The following is a 12,786-nucleotide window of genomic DNA, read 5'->3' as shown; positions in this document are numbered from 1 at the left end:
GTAAAAAGCTCCTAGATCACATCCGATTTTCCACAATTCATGTTACCTGGAGTTCTTTGTGTACTTAATGTTCTTGGACAGATAATTTATTAATGTTTTGTCCACGGAACGATCCAAAAACACTTTGAAATGCAGTACAGCACACTGAAGAGACTGTAAGTCTATCCCTCACAGCCTCATTGTCATTCCCATCAAAATCAGCCACAGGAACAAACTATGCTGCTCTTTTGCTCGGTTTTGGTCTCAAAATTATCTTTGCTATATTATTAGAAATAATGGCTAATTCAATGGCTCAGTCACGTGAAAGCTTCAGAATGCTAAAATCGCTTACAGCACCTTTAAAAATGTGAAAAGAAAATCCAGAACACTTTTGCATTAAAGATGCTGTAAGCGATTTTAGCATTCTGAAGCTTTCGCGTGACTGAGCCGTTGAATTAGCCACGCCCCCTCATTCCAAAACCCCGCCCTACAAAGATAATTTTGAGACCAAAACCGAGCAAAAGAGCAGCACCTTTAAACACTATTCCAAAACAGGTGGTCAACTGTTTCTTCATAGTGATGGCAAAAGGAACAACTGGCTGTAATACTAATTTACTGGGTAACAATTATGAATAATCGTTACAATTTGAATTCTTTGACTTAATTAAATGTTGAGTATTATGTCATTGCAATGCAGGAAATGCAAATTGAGTGTATCATGCAGAGTTTTATTTATTTATTTATAATATATTATAAATGACATTGGCTTATCCGATACTTTGATACTTTCTGATACTTGTTCCCCCCTTTTCTTAAATACGGTGCTCGCTGTTCTTTATATAATATGCAAATAAAAAGGGCGCATCTTCAGTTATAAAGATTGCAATATGACTAAATTGTTTTAATGTCTTGTGGAACTACAGTTCCCATAGCAACCGCAAGAGCGCCTCAGACTCCCGCCTCACTTGAGCAAGTTTGATTTTAGAGTCCTCGTCAATGTTTGTGTTACTATTTGAGGGTCCAGACCCAGCAGGGAGCCAAGACTCTGGTCCAGTTTCAGTACGGTGGATGAAGAGAGATTTGTTGTTTAAATCATGGCGACACGTATGCTGTTAGTTCTGATGATGTCACCTGTGTGTGTGACCGGACAATTCAGTTCATGCCCTCATGGCTGTGAGTGTTCCCAATGGAAAGCCTTCTCTGTCTCATGCATGGACATAGATGTTATTCCCACATTTCCTGCAATGACTGAAGTATTGTGAGTATTCTTCTTTTATTGTCAGCTTTAATATACGATATTAAATCATTTTTGTGTGTAATTTCGCCAGTTAGGAAGATTAAATTCAAATTATTAGGTAAATCTTACTTAATATTAGTGTAATAGTGTGTAGTCTCTTTCATTAACCTTCATGCTGGCTTCATATAGACCATTTTATTAGCTTGAAAAATAGGCTATATAACACTAAAGTATCAGGTTAATACTCAATCACTTTTTCCTAATCGTTTCCTAAACAAAATTTCAACTTTATTAAATGCTTCAACCGTGTGCAAAGGAAATGTTACATTACTTTTGTCTTTTGGTGGGGCTAAAATTACTCAAACGCAGAAGAACATATTACATAAAATAATTTAAAAATAAAATAAAAGGTTTATGTAGAAATTACTATTATTTCTACACATACATAAAAACACTAAATCCATTTCAACAACATGAGGGTTAACAGTATTAATAAACATTACATTATAATGGTTTACAGATTCAAATGGAAATGTCATGTCTATATTCACATAGGCCTAATCATTCTCTTGTGGGCTATTTGAATGTACAAGAACTACTGATCTGTTAAAGATTAGGCTATGGTAACAATTTACAGTTTGGTTGCATTTGTGAACATTAATGCAAGAGTTAACATAAACCAACGTTTTAAATTATAAACTAATATAAAACATTAGTAACTGTAATGCATTATGAACTAACACAAATTAACAATGAACAATAGTACATTTATAAATGAACATTAACCAAGATTAATAAATGCTGTAAAAAATATTGTTCATTGTTAGTTTATAATACCTAATGCATTAAGTCATTTTAAATGTATAAAACCTTATTGTAAAGTGTTTCAAGCCCATTATAGTTAAAGGTGCAATATGTAATATATTTACTGTACTAAAGCATAAAATTATCATAATATGTTATCAGAGTTTTAGGAAGCATGCTAAGTTGAAATACTGGCTTCTCCGAAAACAATGCTACAGCCAGTATATTCTACTTTGAAATGTCCATTCCGGGCCGGAATTTCTGTTTGTGTTTTGGACTGTGTGATCCCGCCCATTGCCCATTTCCCAATAGTATTTCGACAACCCGGGTTGCCAGCGTGAAAACACAGCACGCTTCAGCCATGGAAGCCAGCAATACATCTAACTAACATTGACAGAGTTATAAAAAATCCACATGAGCTGGTTTATAATTTGCAAACAATAAAAACATTGCAAACATATACATTAGCTGATCAACTTACAGTGTAAGGCTCGTCGCTTACCATTGTCAGTTTGCTCGTTCCTGTTGTGTGCCCTCAACCTGGCAACCCGCGTGAGCTTCGAGTCTCGGGAGGAAGGGGCGGGGGAGACAACTCTCTCCAAAATTTTGAATTTGGACTGCAGTACCCATTTTAAACGCTTGATGTCAATGTTACATATTGCTCCTTTAAATTCTCTTGAAATGTCATTCTAAAATATGTTTATACTAAACAAATCTGACAATATTCATGTCTGATTTTAAAAGAATGCATTATTTGTTAGATACAAAATCAGGAGAGGTGTGTGATATCAGTTTATTCTTTGGATAGGAGAAACACAAGATAAGATCTTGATCACATCGGTCTCAAGACACACAGGATGTACCTAAAACAAAACACTCTCACAGCCAACATTGTAAATGTAGATGGGTCTTTTTCCAACTTTAACCATCTGATGCATGAATTACTAAATCACAAAGGAATATCATCATTAGCTAGAATATAACCATTCCCAATTGTTTTTGAATTTGAGATAATATATTTAAAATAAATGATGACCTCTCCCTGAGTAGAATTTTTATAAATTATTATTTTTATAAATTATTGCAGATTGTATCAGCATCTGAACCCCCACACACAACTTACACACACTGTACACCCTCACACACTCAAGCACATGCACACACACATGCATATGTGCATATTGTGTGTCTATACGGTACTGTACATCCTTGTTGCTCTGTTTCTACAAAAAAGAACAGTTGGTTATCAAAATGTGTTAAATTACACATAATATTATTTAACTGAAAGGTCTTTGTGAAAGTTGCATTTTATTTTAAATGCATTTAGAAATAGTTGCAGAACTTCTGAATTGAAATTCCAATAGAATTGCACAGAATTCAAGAAAAAATTAGGCTACTCTTTAATGTATAGTGTTCACTACAGTGAACAGATATATTGTGTTTTCAGTTACAGAAAGTAAAATACAACAAATAAATTACTGTATATATGATTAATGTCTAAATAAAAGTTCTATTGAATATATATATATATATATATATATATATATATATATATATATATATATATATATATATATATCTGTCAGGATCTCCTTGAATAAAAGATATAAGATAGCTGTGAGTGCTAAAAATTAATATATTATCAAATAAAATATTAGCTTAGCGTGCCTTTATTAAAATTAAATAAAAAAAATGTCAGCATATTTTAGCACTCTCCCCATTTTACAATCAGTCTAAACTCTCAGGTTCTGGTCTTTTGGACATTTTGGGATGTTGAGTTAAATGGATCAGAGGAAAATCTGGACCTCTCGTCCTCAGCTGAGTCAGCTTTATTCAGTAAATAAGCAGCACTTACATGAGTATACCAGCTCTTCACTGCCATCCTGCCCAAGTGGACACATGCTCACCTTCTGTGAGGCTTGTTCAGTTAATTACAAACAGGGACTAAAAACGGTTCAAGGAATGAAAACGAAAAACAAAACGTAACGTAATCGAAAATGGGAACAAATAGATTTTCAATTGTTCTGGAGTGAAAAGTTTATTTTTAAATGCTGGTAACCGGTTATAACTGGTTAATTTCGTTCCAATAATTTTTTCATGAAACCAAATGCTAAAGGGTTTATCACAGCAGATTTTTGGACCTACACCACTTCATGTTGCCCCAAAAAAATGAAACATGTGCTTTGATCCTGAAGGAAACTGTTGCATCGCACATTTCTTTGCCTAATTGCCCGTTGTGGATTTTGCATTCTGTGAATGAAGACCTTTTTAACAACTATTTATTATTACTACATATACTGTACATGCACGGTTTATCCATATACAAGGAAAACATTATTAGAGGTAAAAAGTACATTTCTCAGTTGTTTCCAATTCTTCACTGAATTATGGTTAGATGATGCAATAATACAGATTTGATGCTGTCGGGTTTCGACTGAGAAGCAGATCTGTATTTAAAATTATACTTAACTGTTAATGAACTGTATGCTTGTGATTTCACAATTGCTTATTTTCACATATTTTGGTGAGGCAAGTGGCTTATTTTGAGCTTGTTTTTCCAGACCAGGTTGCTTGTTTCTTTTGCGAGATCTGGAAACACTGAAATTGGTATTTCACCCACCCCTTAGCGCAGAGTACTGTCATTTTGAAAAAAGAACATTATTAACCGTTCATTTGTTTTGTTCTAACCAGTAACCATTTGGAAAAGAGGCTGCAGAACTTCTGAACCGGAACGAAAAAGTACAGTTTTTGCTCAGAACGAACTGAAATGAAAAACATTTCGTTTTTAGTCCCTGATTACAATACAGATAGTGGCCTTGCTGCTTCTCACTTTTAAATAGATTAGTTGGTAAATGAAAATCATGCCTTCATATACTCACCCTCATGTCTTTCCAAACATGTGTCACTTTTATTATTGTTCTGCAGAACACAAAGGGAAATATTTTAAATAATGCTGCGATGAGTGCGATTGCTGATTTCCATACAATAGCAGTTGAAAGTGGCTCACATTAAAGGAATGTTTGGGGTTCATTAAAAGTTAAACTCAATCGACAGCATTTGTGGCATAATACTGATTACCACAAAAAATTATTTTGACTCGTCCCACCTTTTCTTTAAAAAAAGCAAAAATGGAGGTTACAGTGAGGCACTTACAATGGAAGTGAATGTGGCACATTTTTGGAGGGTTTAAAGGCAAAAATGTGAAACTTATAATTTTATAAAAGCATAAAATTCTTCTGTTAAAACTTATGTATTATTTGAGCTGTAAATTTGTTTAAATTGTCGTTTTTACAGTCATTGTAGGGTTTTAGGGTTTGTTGACATTACATGATGAAAAGGTTAGTAAGTGATTTTATCACACTAAAATCATGTTAACATGCATATTGTTTATAAATAATAAAACAGGTATTTTAACGTTCAAAAATTGGCCCCCATTCACTTTCTGTTACGCTGATGGCAAGGACGAGAAGAGAGAGTGTGGATCCGAATGCAGAATTATTTATTTATGCTACTCAGAAGATGAAGAAATAAAGATGAAAATAAAACACTTGAGATAAAGTGAAAATCAAACATAACACCAGGTTTTTATTTCTCCCCTTTTCTCCCCAATTTGGAATGCCCAATTCCCAATGCGCTCTAAGTCCTTGTGGTGGCGTGGTGACTCGCCTCAGTCCAGGTGGCGGAGGACGAATCTCAGTTGCCTCCACGTCTGAGACCGTCAATCCACGCATCTTATTAAATGGCTTGTTGAGCGCATTACCACAGAAGACATAGCGCGTGTGTAGGCTTTACGCTATTCTCCATGGCATCCACGCACAACACACCACGTGCCCCACCAAGAGTGAGAACCACATTATAGCGACCACGAGGAGGTTACCCCATGTGACTCTACCCTCCCTAGCAACCGAGCCAATTTGGTTGCTTAGGAGACCTGGCTGGAGTCACTCAGCACACCCTGGATTCGAACTCGCGACTCCATGGTGGTAATCAGCATCTTTACTCGCTGAGCTACCCAGGCCCACGTAACAGCAGTTTGCTGGTTAAATATGTATGTAACATTAAAATTAACATGCTAACAAACAAACAGACAAACTAACAAACTAACAAGGACTGACAATGGTGGAAAGAAACCAGAGTATATAATAAACAGAAGGACAATGCTGGAACAGGGAACAGCTGTGGAAGATGGAGGGCAGGTGAAGGTAATCAACAAAGGTCCATGAATAAGGGCAAAACAAAGGGAAGTTTGTGACAGAAACCTCCCCAAAAGGGGCGACTCATGGCGCCCAAAGATGGATGGGAAGGCAGGCAGGGACAAGCAGACGAGGAAGGATCCAAAGGATGATTAAGAGACCAAGGAGGAGTTGGCGGACGATCAGGAGACCAGGGAGGAGCCTGCATATGATCAGGAGGCCAGGGAGGTGACCACAGGGCAGGGACTGGGTCAGGAGGCCTGAGAGGTGGCCACAGGGCCAGAACAGGGTCAGGAGGCCTGGGAGGCGGCCACAAGGTAGGGACAGGGTCAGGGGGTGGAGTCACAGTTGGTACAGGCAGAGCCACAGGAGGAGCAGGGTATTGAATTCCAGGAGGAGGATCCAGAGGTGGAGTGGCGGAGCTGCAGGGGAATCAGGGAATTGAGACTCAGGAGGAGGAGTCATAGGTAAAGTGGGCGTGACCACTGGAGGAGGAGTCTCTGGGAGAGCGGAAGTGACCGCTGGAGGAGGAGTCTCTGGGAGAGCGGACATGACCGCTGGAGGAGGAGTCTCTGGGGAAAGGACGTGACCGCTGAGGGCAGAGCCATGGAAGACTCTGAAGGCAGAGTCACCATGATCAGGAGCGCTGGCAGTGACTGGGAAACAGTGCTGGCAGTGCCTGGGAAACGGCCTCCGAAGTCATGGGCACTGGCAGTGACGAGGGAACAACTTCCATGGTCGTGAGCATGGGCAGTGATAGGGGAATGACCTCCATGGTCGTGGACACAGGCAGTGATGAGGGAATGACCTCCGTGGTTGTGAGCACTGGCAGTGACTGGGGAACGACTTCTGTGGTCATGAACACAGGCTGTGATATGGGAATGGCCTCCGTGGCCGTGAACACTGGCAGTGACTGGGGAGTAGGAGCCCTCCTTCTCCTCTTCTGCTTCCAGATGGCCATGAGCACAGCTGTAGGAGGCTCAAAGGGTGGAGCCATGGGAGGCTTGAAGTCTCCAGGATCACCGAGGCTGGGGAGAAAGTGGTCTCCACTGAAGGGAGCTCGGAGACCACTGGAGCCATAGCGGCCCCTCCCCCTGAAAATTCCTCTAGGGCTGGAGCGGGCATGAAAGCTGGCTCTGGGACGGGCGAGTCTTGCAATGCTGGCTCTGGGATGGACGAGGCTTCATCACTGGCTCTGGGAGGGACAAGGCTTCAAGAACTAGCTCGTTGGCTGTGGCAGGCGTGGGCATTGGCTCGTTGGCTGTGGCAGGCGTGGGCATTGGCTCATTGGCCGTGGCGGGCGTGGGCGTTGGCTCGTTGGCCGTGGCAGGCCTGGAGGGCGAGGCCGTGGAAGGCCTGGAGGAAGGAGCTGTGGAAGGCTTGGTGGAAGGAGCCATGGAAGGCTTGGAAGAAGGAGCCGTGGAAGCCACTGCAGGAGGGTTGGCCACTGGAGTAGAATGCAGAAGACCAGCCATTACGATGTTAGCAATGAATTCACCCAGGGGCAGACCATCGCAGTCCAAAGGGACCATCTCCCTCACCAGTTCATTCAATCCTAACCAGAACATGGTCCAGAGGATTCTGTCTTCCCAGCCCACTTGAAAGGCCAAGCTCCAGAACCTCACGCAGTAGTCCTCCACTGAAGAAGACCCTTGGGTGAGTTGCTCCAGTTGTACTGCTGGATCCATCTTTTGGCGGTCGGTTCTTCTGTTACGCTGTTGGGAAGGATGAGACAAGAGAGTGTGGATCCAAACACAGAATTATTTATTTATGCTACTCAGCAGATGAAGAAGAAATAAAGATGAAAATAAAACACTTGAGATAAAGGGAAAATCAAACGTAACAGCAGTTTGCTGGTTAAATATGTATGTAACATTCAAATGAACATGCTAACAGACAGACAAACTAACAAGAACCGACAATGAGGGAAGGAAACCAGAGGGTATAAATACACAGAAGAATGATGCTGGAACAGGGAACAGCTGTGGAAGATGGAGGGCAGGTGAGGGTAATCAACAAAGGTGCATCCTGGGAAGTCAATGAATAAGGGCAAAACAAAGGGCAGTTCATGACACTTCCATTGTAAGTGCCTCACTGTGACCTCTATTTTTGCTTTTTTTAAAGAAAAGGAGGGACATGTCTAAATTAATTTTTGTGGTAATCAACATTATGCCACAAATGTTGTAGATTGAGCTTAACTTGTATTGTACCTGGAATATTCCTTTAAAGCTTAAAAAGGCTCTTAAAAGTGTCATAAAATTAGTCGGACTGGCCATAGGGAGAACCGGAACTTTTCCCGAACGGCCAAACAGCCACCCCATTTGGTATTATAACATAACAGGGTGGGAGTAATAGAGTGAATGTTTGTAATGACATGAGAGTGATTCAGTATTGACAGTAAGTTTATTTTTGGGAGAATTCTCCTTAAATGTGAAAGAAAATGTGTTAAAAAAACTAAAAAAGTCATCCATCATGTCTGTAGGGAGGATATTGCTGAACTCTCCTCTGCTCTGATCTCTAGTCCCTCGTGCCATGATCTAATCCACACTCTCCATGGGTCTGTTTAGCCATCAAGAAACAATCCTCCATGGCTTGTCTGTTCAGTCTCGATTATCTCCTTTCCCCTTACATCTTGCCTCATCTGGCACCATCACATGAAATTATCCCCAAATCAGTGTGCCAGTTCAGGCTACCATCCGACACTGGCGCCCCACTGCAAAGCACCACTTTCCTTCCTCGTCAGAGTGCTCACTTGACAGGAAAATGAAATATTCAGTCACTCACCCTCATGCCATCCCAGATGTGTATGACTTTTTTTTACTTTTAACTCAAAAGAACATTTTTAGAAGAATATCTCAGCTCTGTTGGTCCATACAATGCAAGTGAATGGTGACCAAAAATGTTAAGCTCCAAAAAGCACATAAAGGCAGCATGAAAGTAACCAATATGACTCGAGTGGTTTAATCCATGTCTTCTGACGCGATCTAATCAATTTTGGGTTATAACAGACCAAAATGTAACTCTTGCAATTGCAGTCTCTAGGCACAATCATGATTTAAAGCTTGATTTCACTTGCTAGTGCTTGACGCATGCGCAGAGCACTAGATGGTGCTAGGAACTGTAATCGAGCTTGAAATCATGATCGCCAAGGAGATGTCAAGGTTTATAGTATATGGGATCATATTTTGATTTCATGTGCTTTTTGGAGCTTCAATTTTGGTCACCATTCACTTGTATTGTATGTACCTACAGAGCTGAGTTATTTTTCTAAAAATCTTTGTTTGTGTTCTGCAGAAGAAAGTAAGTCAAACACATCTGGGATGGCATAAGGGTGAGTAAATGATGAGAGAATTTTCATTTTTGGGTGATATATTCCTTTAATAAAGTGTTTGTGAAAGCATCTATTGAAAGAGCAACACTGTGTTGATAAATCTGTGTGGTTTTACACACAGAGGTATTTCCATCTGGGGCGTTGTCCCGTTTAATGAAAATTCTGTCATTATTTACTCACACTCTTGTCATTACAACCCATTTACTTTCTTTACTTCAACTTTCTTTAAAAAAAGAAAAAGAAAAAAAAGAAGAAATTTCAAATGATGTTCCATTCGTTGATTTCAATACAGTAGCAGTTGATAGTGCCTTCACTTTAAAGCTTAAAAAAGCATCCAAAATTGTCAAAAGTAGTCCATATGACTCATCCGTCATATTCCAAGTTTTCTGAAGGCTTACGATTACTGTGTAAGATGAACATACTGAAATTTAAGTCATTATTCATTTTTATTCATTATTCATCAACTCATGTATAATAGACTTAATCAAATATGGCGATGACTCTCTAACATTCTCAACTCATTCCAGAAGATTGTCTTTTGATATCATGCTTGATCCAAAACACAGAAGTGACTTCAGCCACATTGTGTTTTTCTATTTATATTATTTATAATATACTACTAGTGTAATTAGAATGATATTCAAAGTTTTCTCCTTTTTTAAGCATACAGTATGTGCTGACATCCCATGAAGACCAGATTTGTGCAGTCTTTTTCACCTTCATACTAGCAAAAGGCTTGATGTTATCGACATTTCATTTCAGTGCTTTATTACTAATGATTTGAACAATGACTTAAAGGAATAGTTCGCCCAAGAATTATAATTGTCTCATCATTTATTCACCTTCATGCCATCTCAAACTCATATGACTTTCTTTCTTCTGCGGAACACAACTGAATATATATGATGTGAGATATGACGTGAATATATCTATACAATTTAATTTAATGGGGTCCAACACTTCCAAGCTACAAAAAGGACATAAAGGCAGCATTAAGGTAATCAATACAACTCCACACTTTTAGAAAGAAAGGTTCTTTATCAGCATGCATGGTTCCGTTAGGAACTTTTAACATCCATGGAACCTTGCCATTGCACAAAATGTTCTTTGTAGTGGAAAAATTGTCTTTAGACTAGAAAAAGGTCATTCAAAATGGTTCTTTTAAGAACCTATAGGGCCTTTCCCACTGGCAGTACTAAAGCCTGTTTTAGGTACTTTTCCCTGGTGCTTTTCATTGCTTTCGCACCTAAGGAAGTACAGTTTTAGCCGTTTTAGGGGAATCTTTAGCTCCTACTCCGAGGGTAGATACGTTTGGGGCGTATAGGAACTGTGTTTGGTCAAAAACCTGCATTGAGAAAGGAGAGGAACTCCACAGCCACCGTTAGTAAACAAACTAGCTGCTAGCCTGCTACTCAGAGGATTGCGCTAATTTTACAATTAACAGAACTTAACAGAAATAATATAACAAACAAAGTATCCAAAGAGAATCACCCGTTTCACGTGTGTGTGTATGTGACTTCATCGGGAGACACTATTTGAGTTTTCATCGCATCTGTACTGTGGGACTATACAGAAAATAAAGTGAATTCTGGATTACTACATCAACTTTTTCCTGGGATGATGGATATAAATAATCAGATGTTTATCGAGAGTGGGTAATTTAACTTTATTATACACTAAACCATCATTAAATCTAGTTTACATGAGGGTAGTATTGTGTGCCTGTTAATGCGTGGTTAACTTGAAGACGTCTTTTTTTAAGTCAATGAGTGAGTATTTCAGTACAGTCATTTATGCTGAGTCATAAAAGCCTTTATTGTAAAAGATTCAGAAGCTGTATAAGGATGGATGAGGGTAGGATGAAATAAGGTGCTTTTTAAACTGTTCAGATAGTTCCATTCATCCAAAAACACTGTTGTTTAAACCATTAACTGATTAGGCAGATGCCTACGTTTTACGATGCAGCCAAAGTTCATATAAAACAGCTCTAAACAAACAAAAGTGTAGCTCCCATCCCATCCCGGCGTCCTCCGTCGGTGTTGCTGATTTTGTTGTTGTTGCTTTTGAAATGCGTGCAAATAATGTCAGAAAAAAATGGTCGATACTAGATGACGTCACTAGGGTGGTTCCTTTTGTGAATGCGAATGCAACAAGGGAAAAGTCTCCTCGGGTGTTCTGTTCTGTTGTGTCTTAAGTAGACAATGAATGCAGATGGATCGTCCTTTTAAGAATTTTAATAAGTGCTCAGAACTAGCATTGCAACATACACATGCTCAGCATCACTTCTGCTCTTCTCTTTTAACAAGCTTAACTACAACCAGAAAAGCATAATTGCCATCTATTGGTGAATAAATGTAAGGACACCACATATTCCCCTCTCACATAAATGAATTCTTCCTGTAGTCACATAACAATGCATGAAATAGAAATAAAAAGCATTACATTTGTTATTAAGTAACAATTTCACAAGTATGTGAAAGAATACAGTAACAGCGCATTAAATGAATGCGAGAAAACACTTAATGATAATAATCAATATGAACATTATGACAGTACTTGAATGTTTGTATGTGTGCTGTAAAAGTCCATGTTAATTTCTGTAACTAGAGTACATAGTCCTTTAGCCAACCAGGCTCATGACTTTGATGTTTCTCATGCATACAAGCATCAGAAGACATTGAATTTCCAGACAATGGAATGTGAGATTTCCAACAGTGGTGGTCAGTCCATTATCCAGAGCATTAGTTGGTACTGGAGCAAGATGTGACACTTGTCATTTCTTTCCATTATCCAAGAGGTAAGTGTAAGGGGCAACTGTTTTTCTAACCTCAACTAGAGGAGTGAATTTGGGATGAACTTTTTTGAACATGTAGCCTGATGCTTTCTTTAACGCACTTTATCCCCTGTTTTGAAAGAAGAATGATGTACTCGATGTTGGTGATCAAAGAAAGCTTTCATTTCATCTCGTCATGCTGAAACACGCTTATGCATCTGTATATGCTCATGGCAAGAAGGTGGGGGCGAAAGAACATTGAGGCATTAATTGCACTTTTGCGTCCATTCTTTTTTCTTTTTTAACCCAAAAATGAAAAACGAAAAAATGCGTTTCTTCTTTATTGGTTTTAACACTGATAAATAGAATTAGCAGATACAAACACATTTTCTGTTGACCATTTCATTTTCTATTTAAAAAGGAATAAAGAGAAAGGTGGAAACGGCTTGATTTTTCAATTTTGATAATT

General features: G+C 38.9%; 1 protein-coding gene across 1 annotated transcript in view; it reads left to right on the top strand.

Moving 5' to 3' along the window:
- Positions 1 to 1,073: 1,073 nt before the first annotated feature.
- LOC127416006 (thyrotropin receptor-like) overlaps positions 1,074 to 12,786 on the top strand; it is a 63,984-nt gene continuing 52,271 nt past the window's right edge. Inside the window, exon 1 of the mRNA XM_051655084.1 lies at positions 1,074 to 1,237. Coding sequence (XP_051511044.1) covers positions 1,074 to 1,237 — 164 coding nt within the window. The remainder of the gene's footprint in view (positions 1,238 to 12,786) is intronic.

This window comes from Myxocyprinus asiaticus, chromosome 25 (genome assembly GCF_019703515.2).
Source record: "Myxocyprinus asiaticus isolate MX2 ecotype Aquarium Trade chromosome 25, UBuf_Myxa_2, whole genome shotgun sequence".
In the NCBI taxonomy this organism is placed as follows: Eukaryota; Metazoa; Chordata; class Actinopteri; order Cypriniformes; family Catostomidae; genus Myxocyprinus; species Myxocyprinus asiaticus.
The sequence above is the reverse complement of the archived record's forward strand: the minus strand, read 5'-3'. Positions and strand labels throughout refer to the sequence as shown.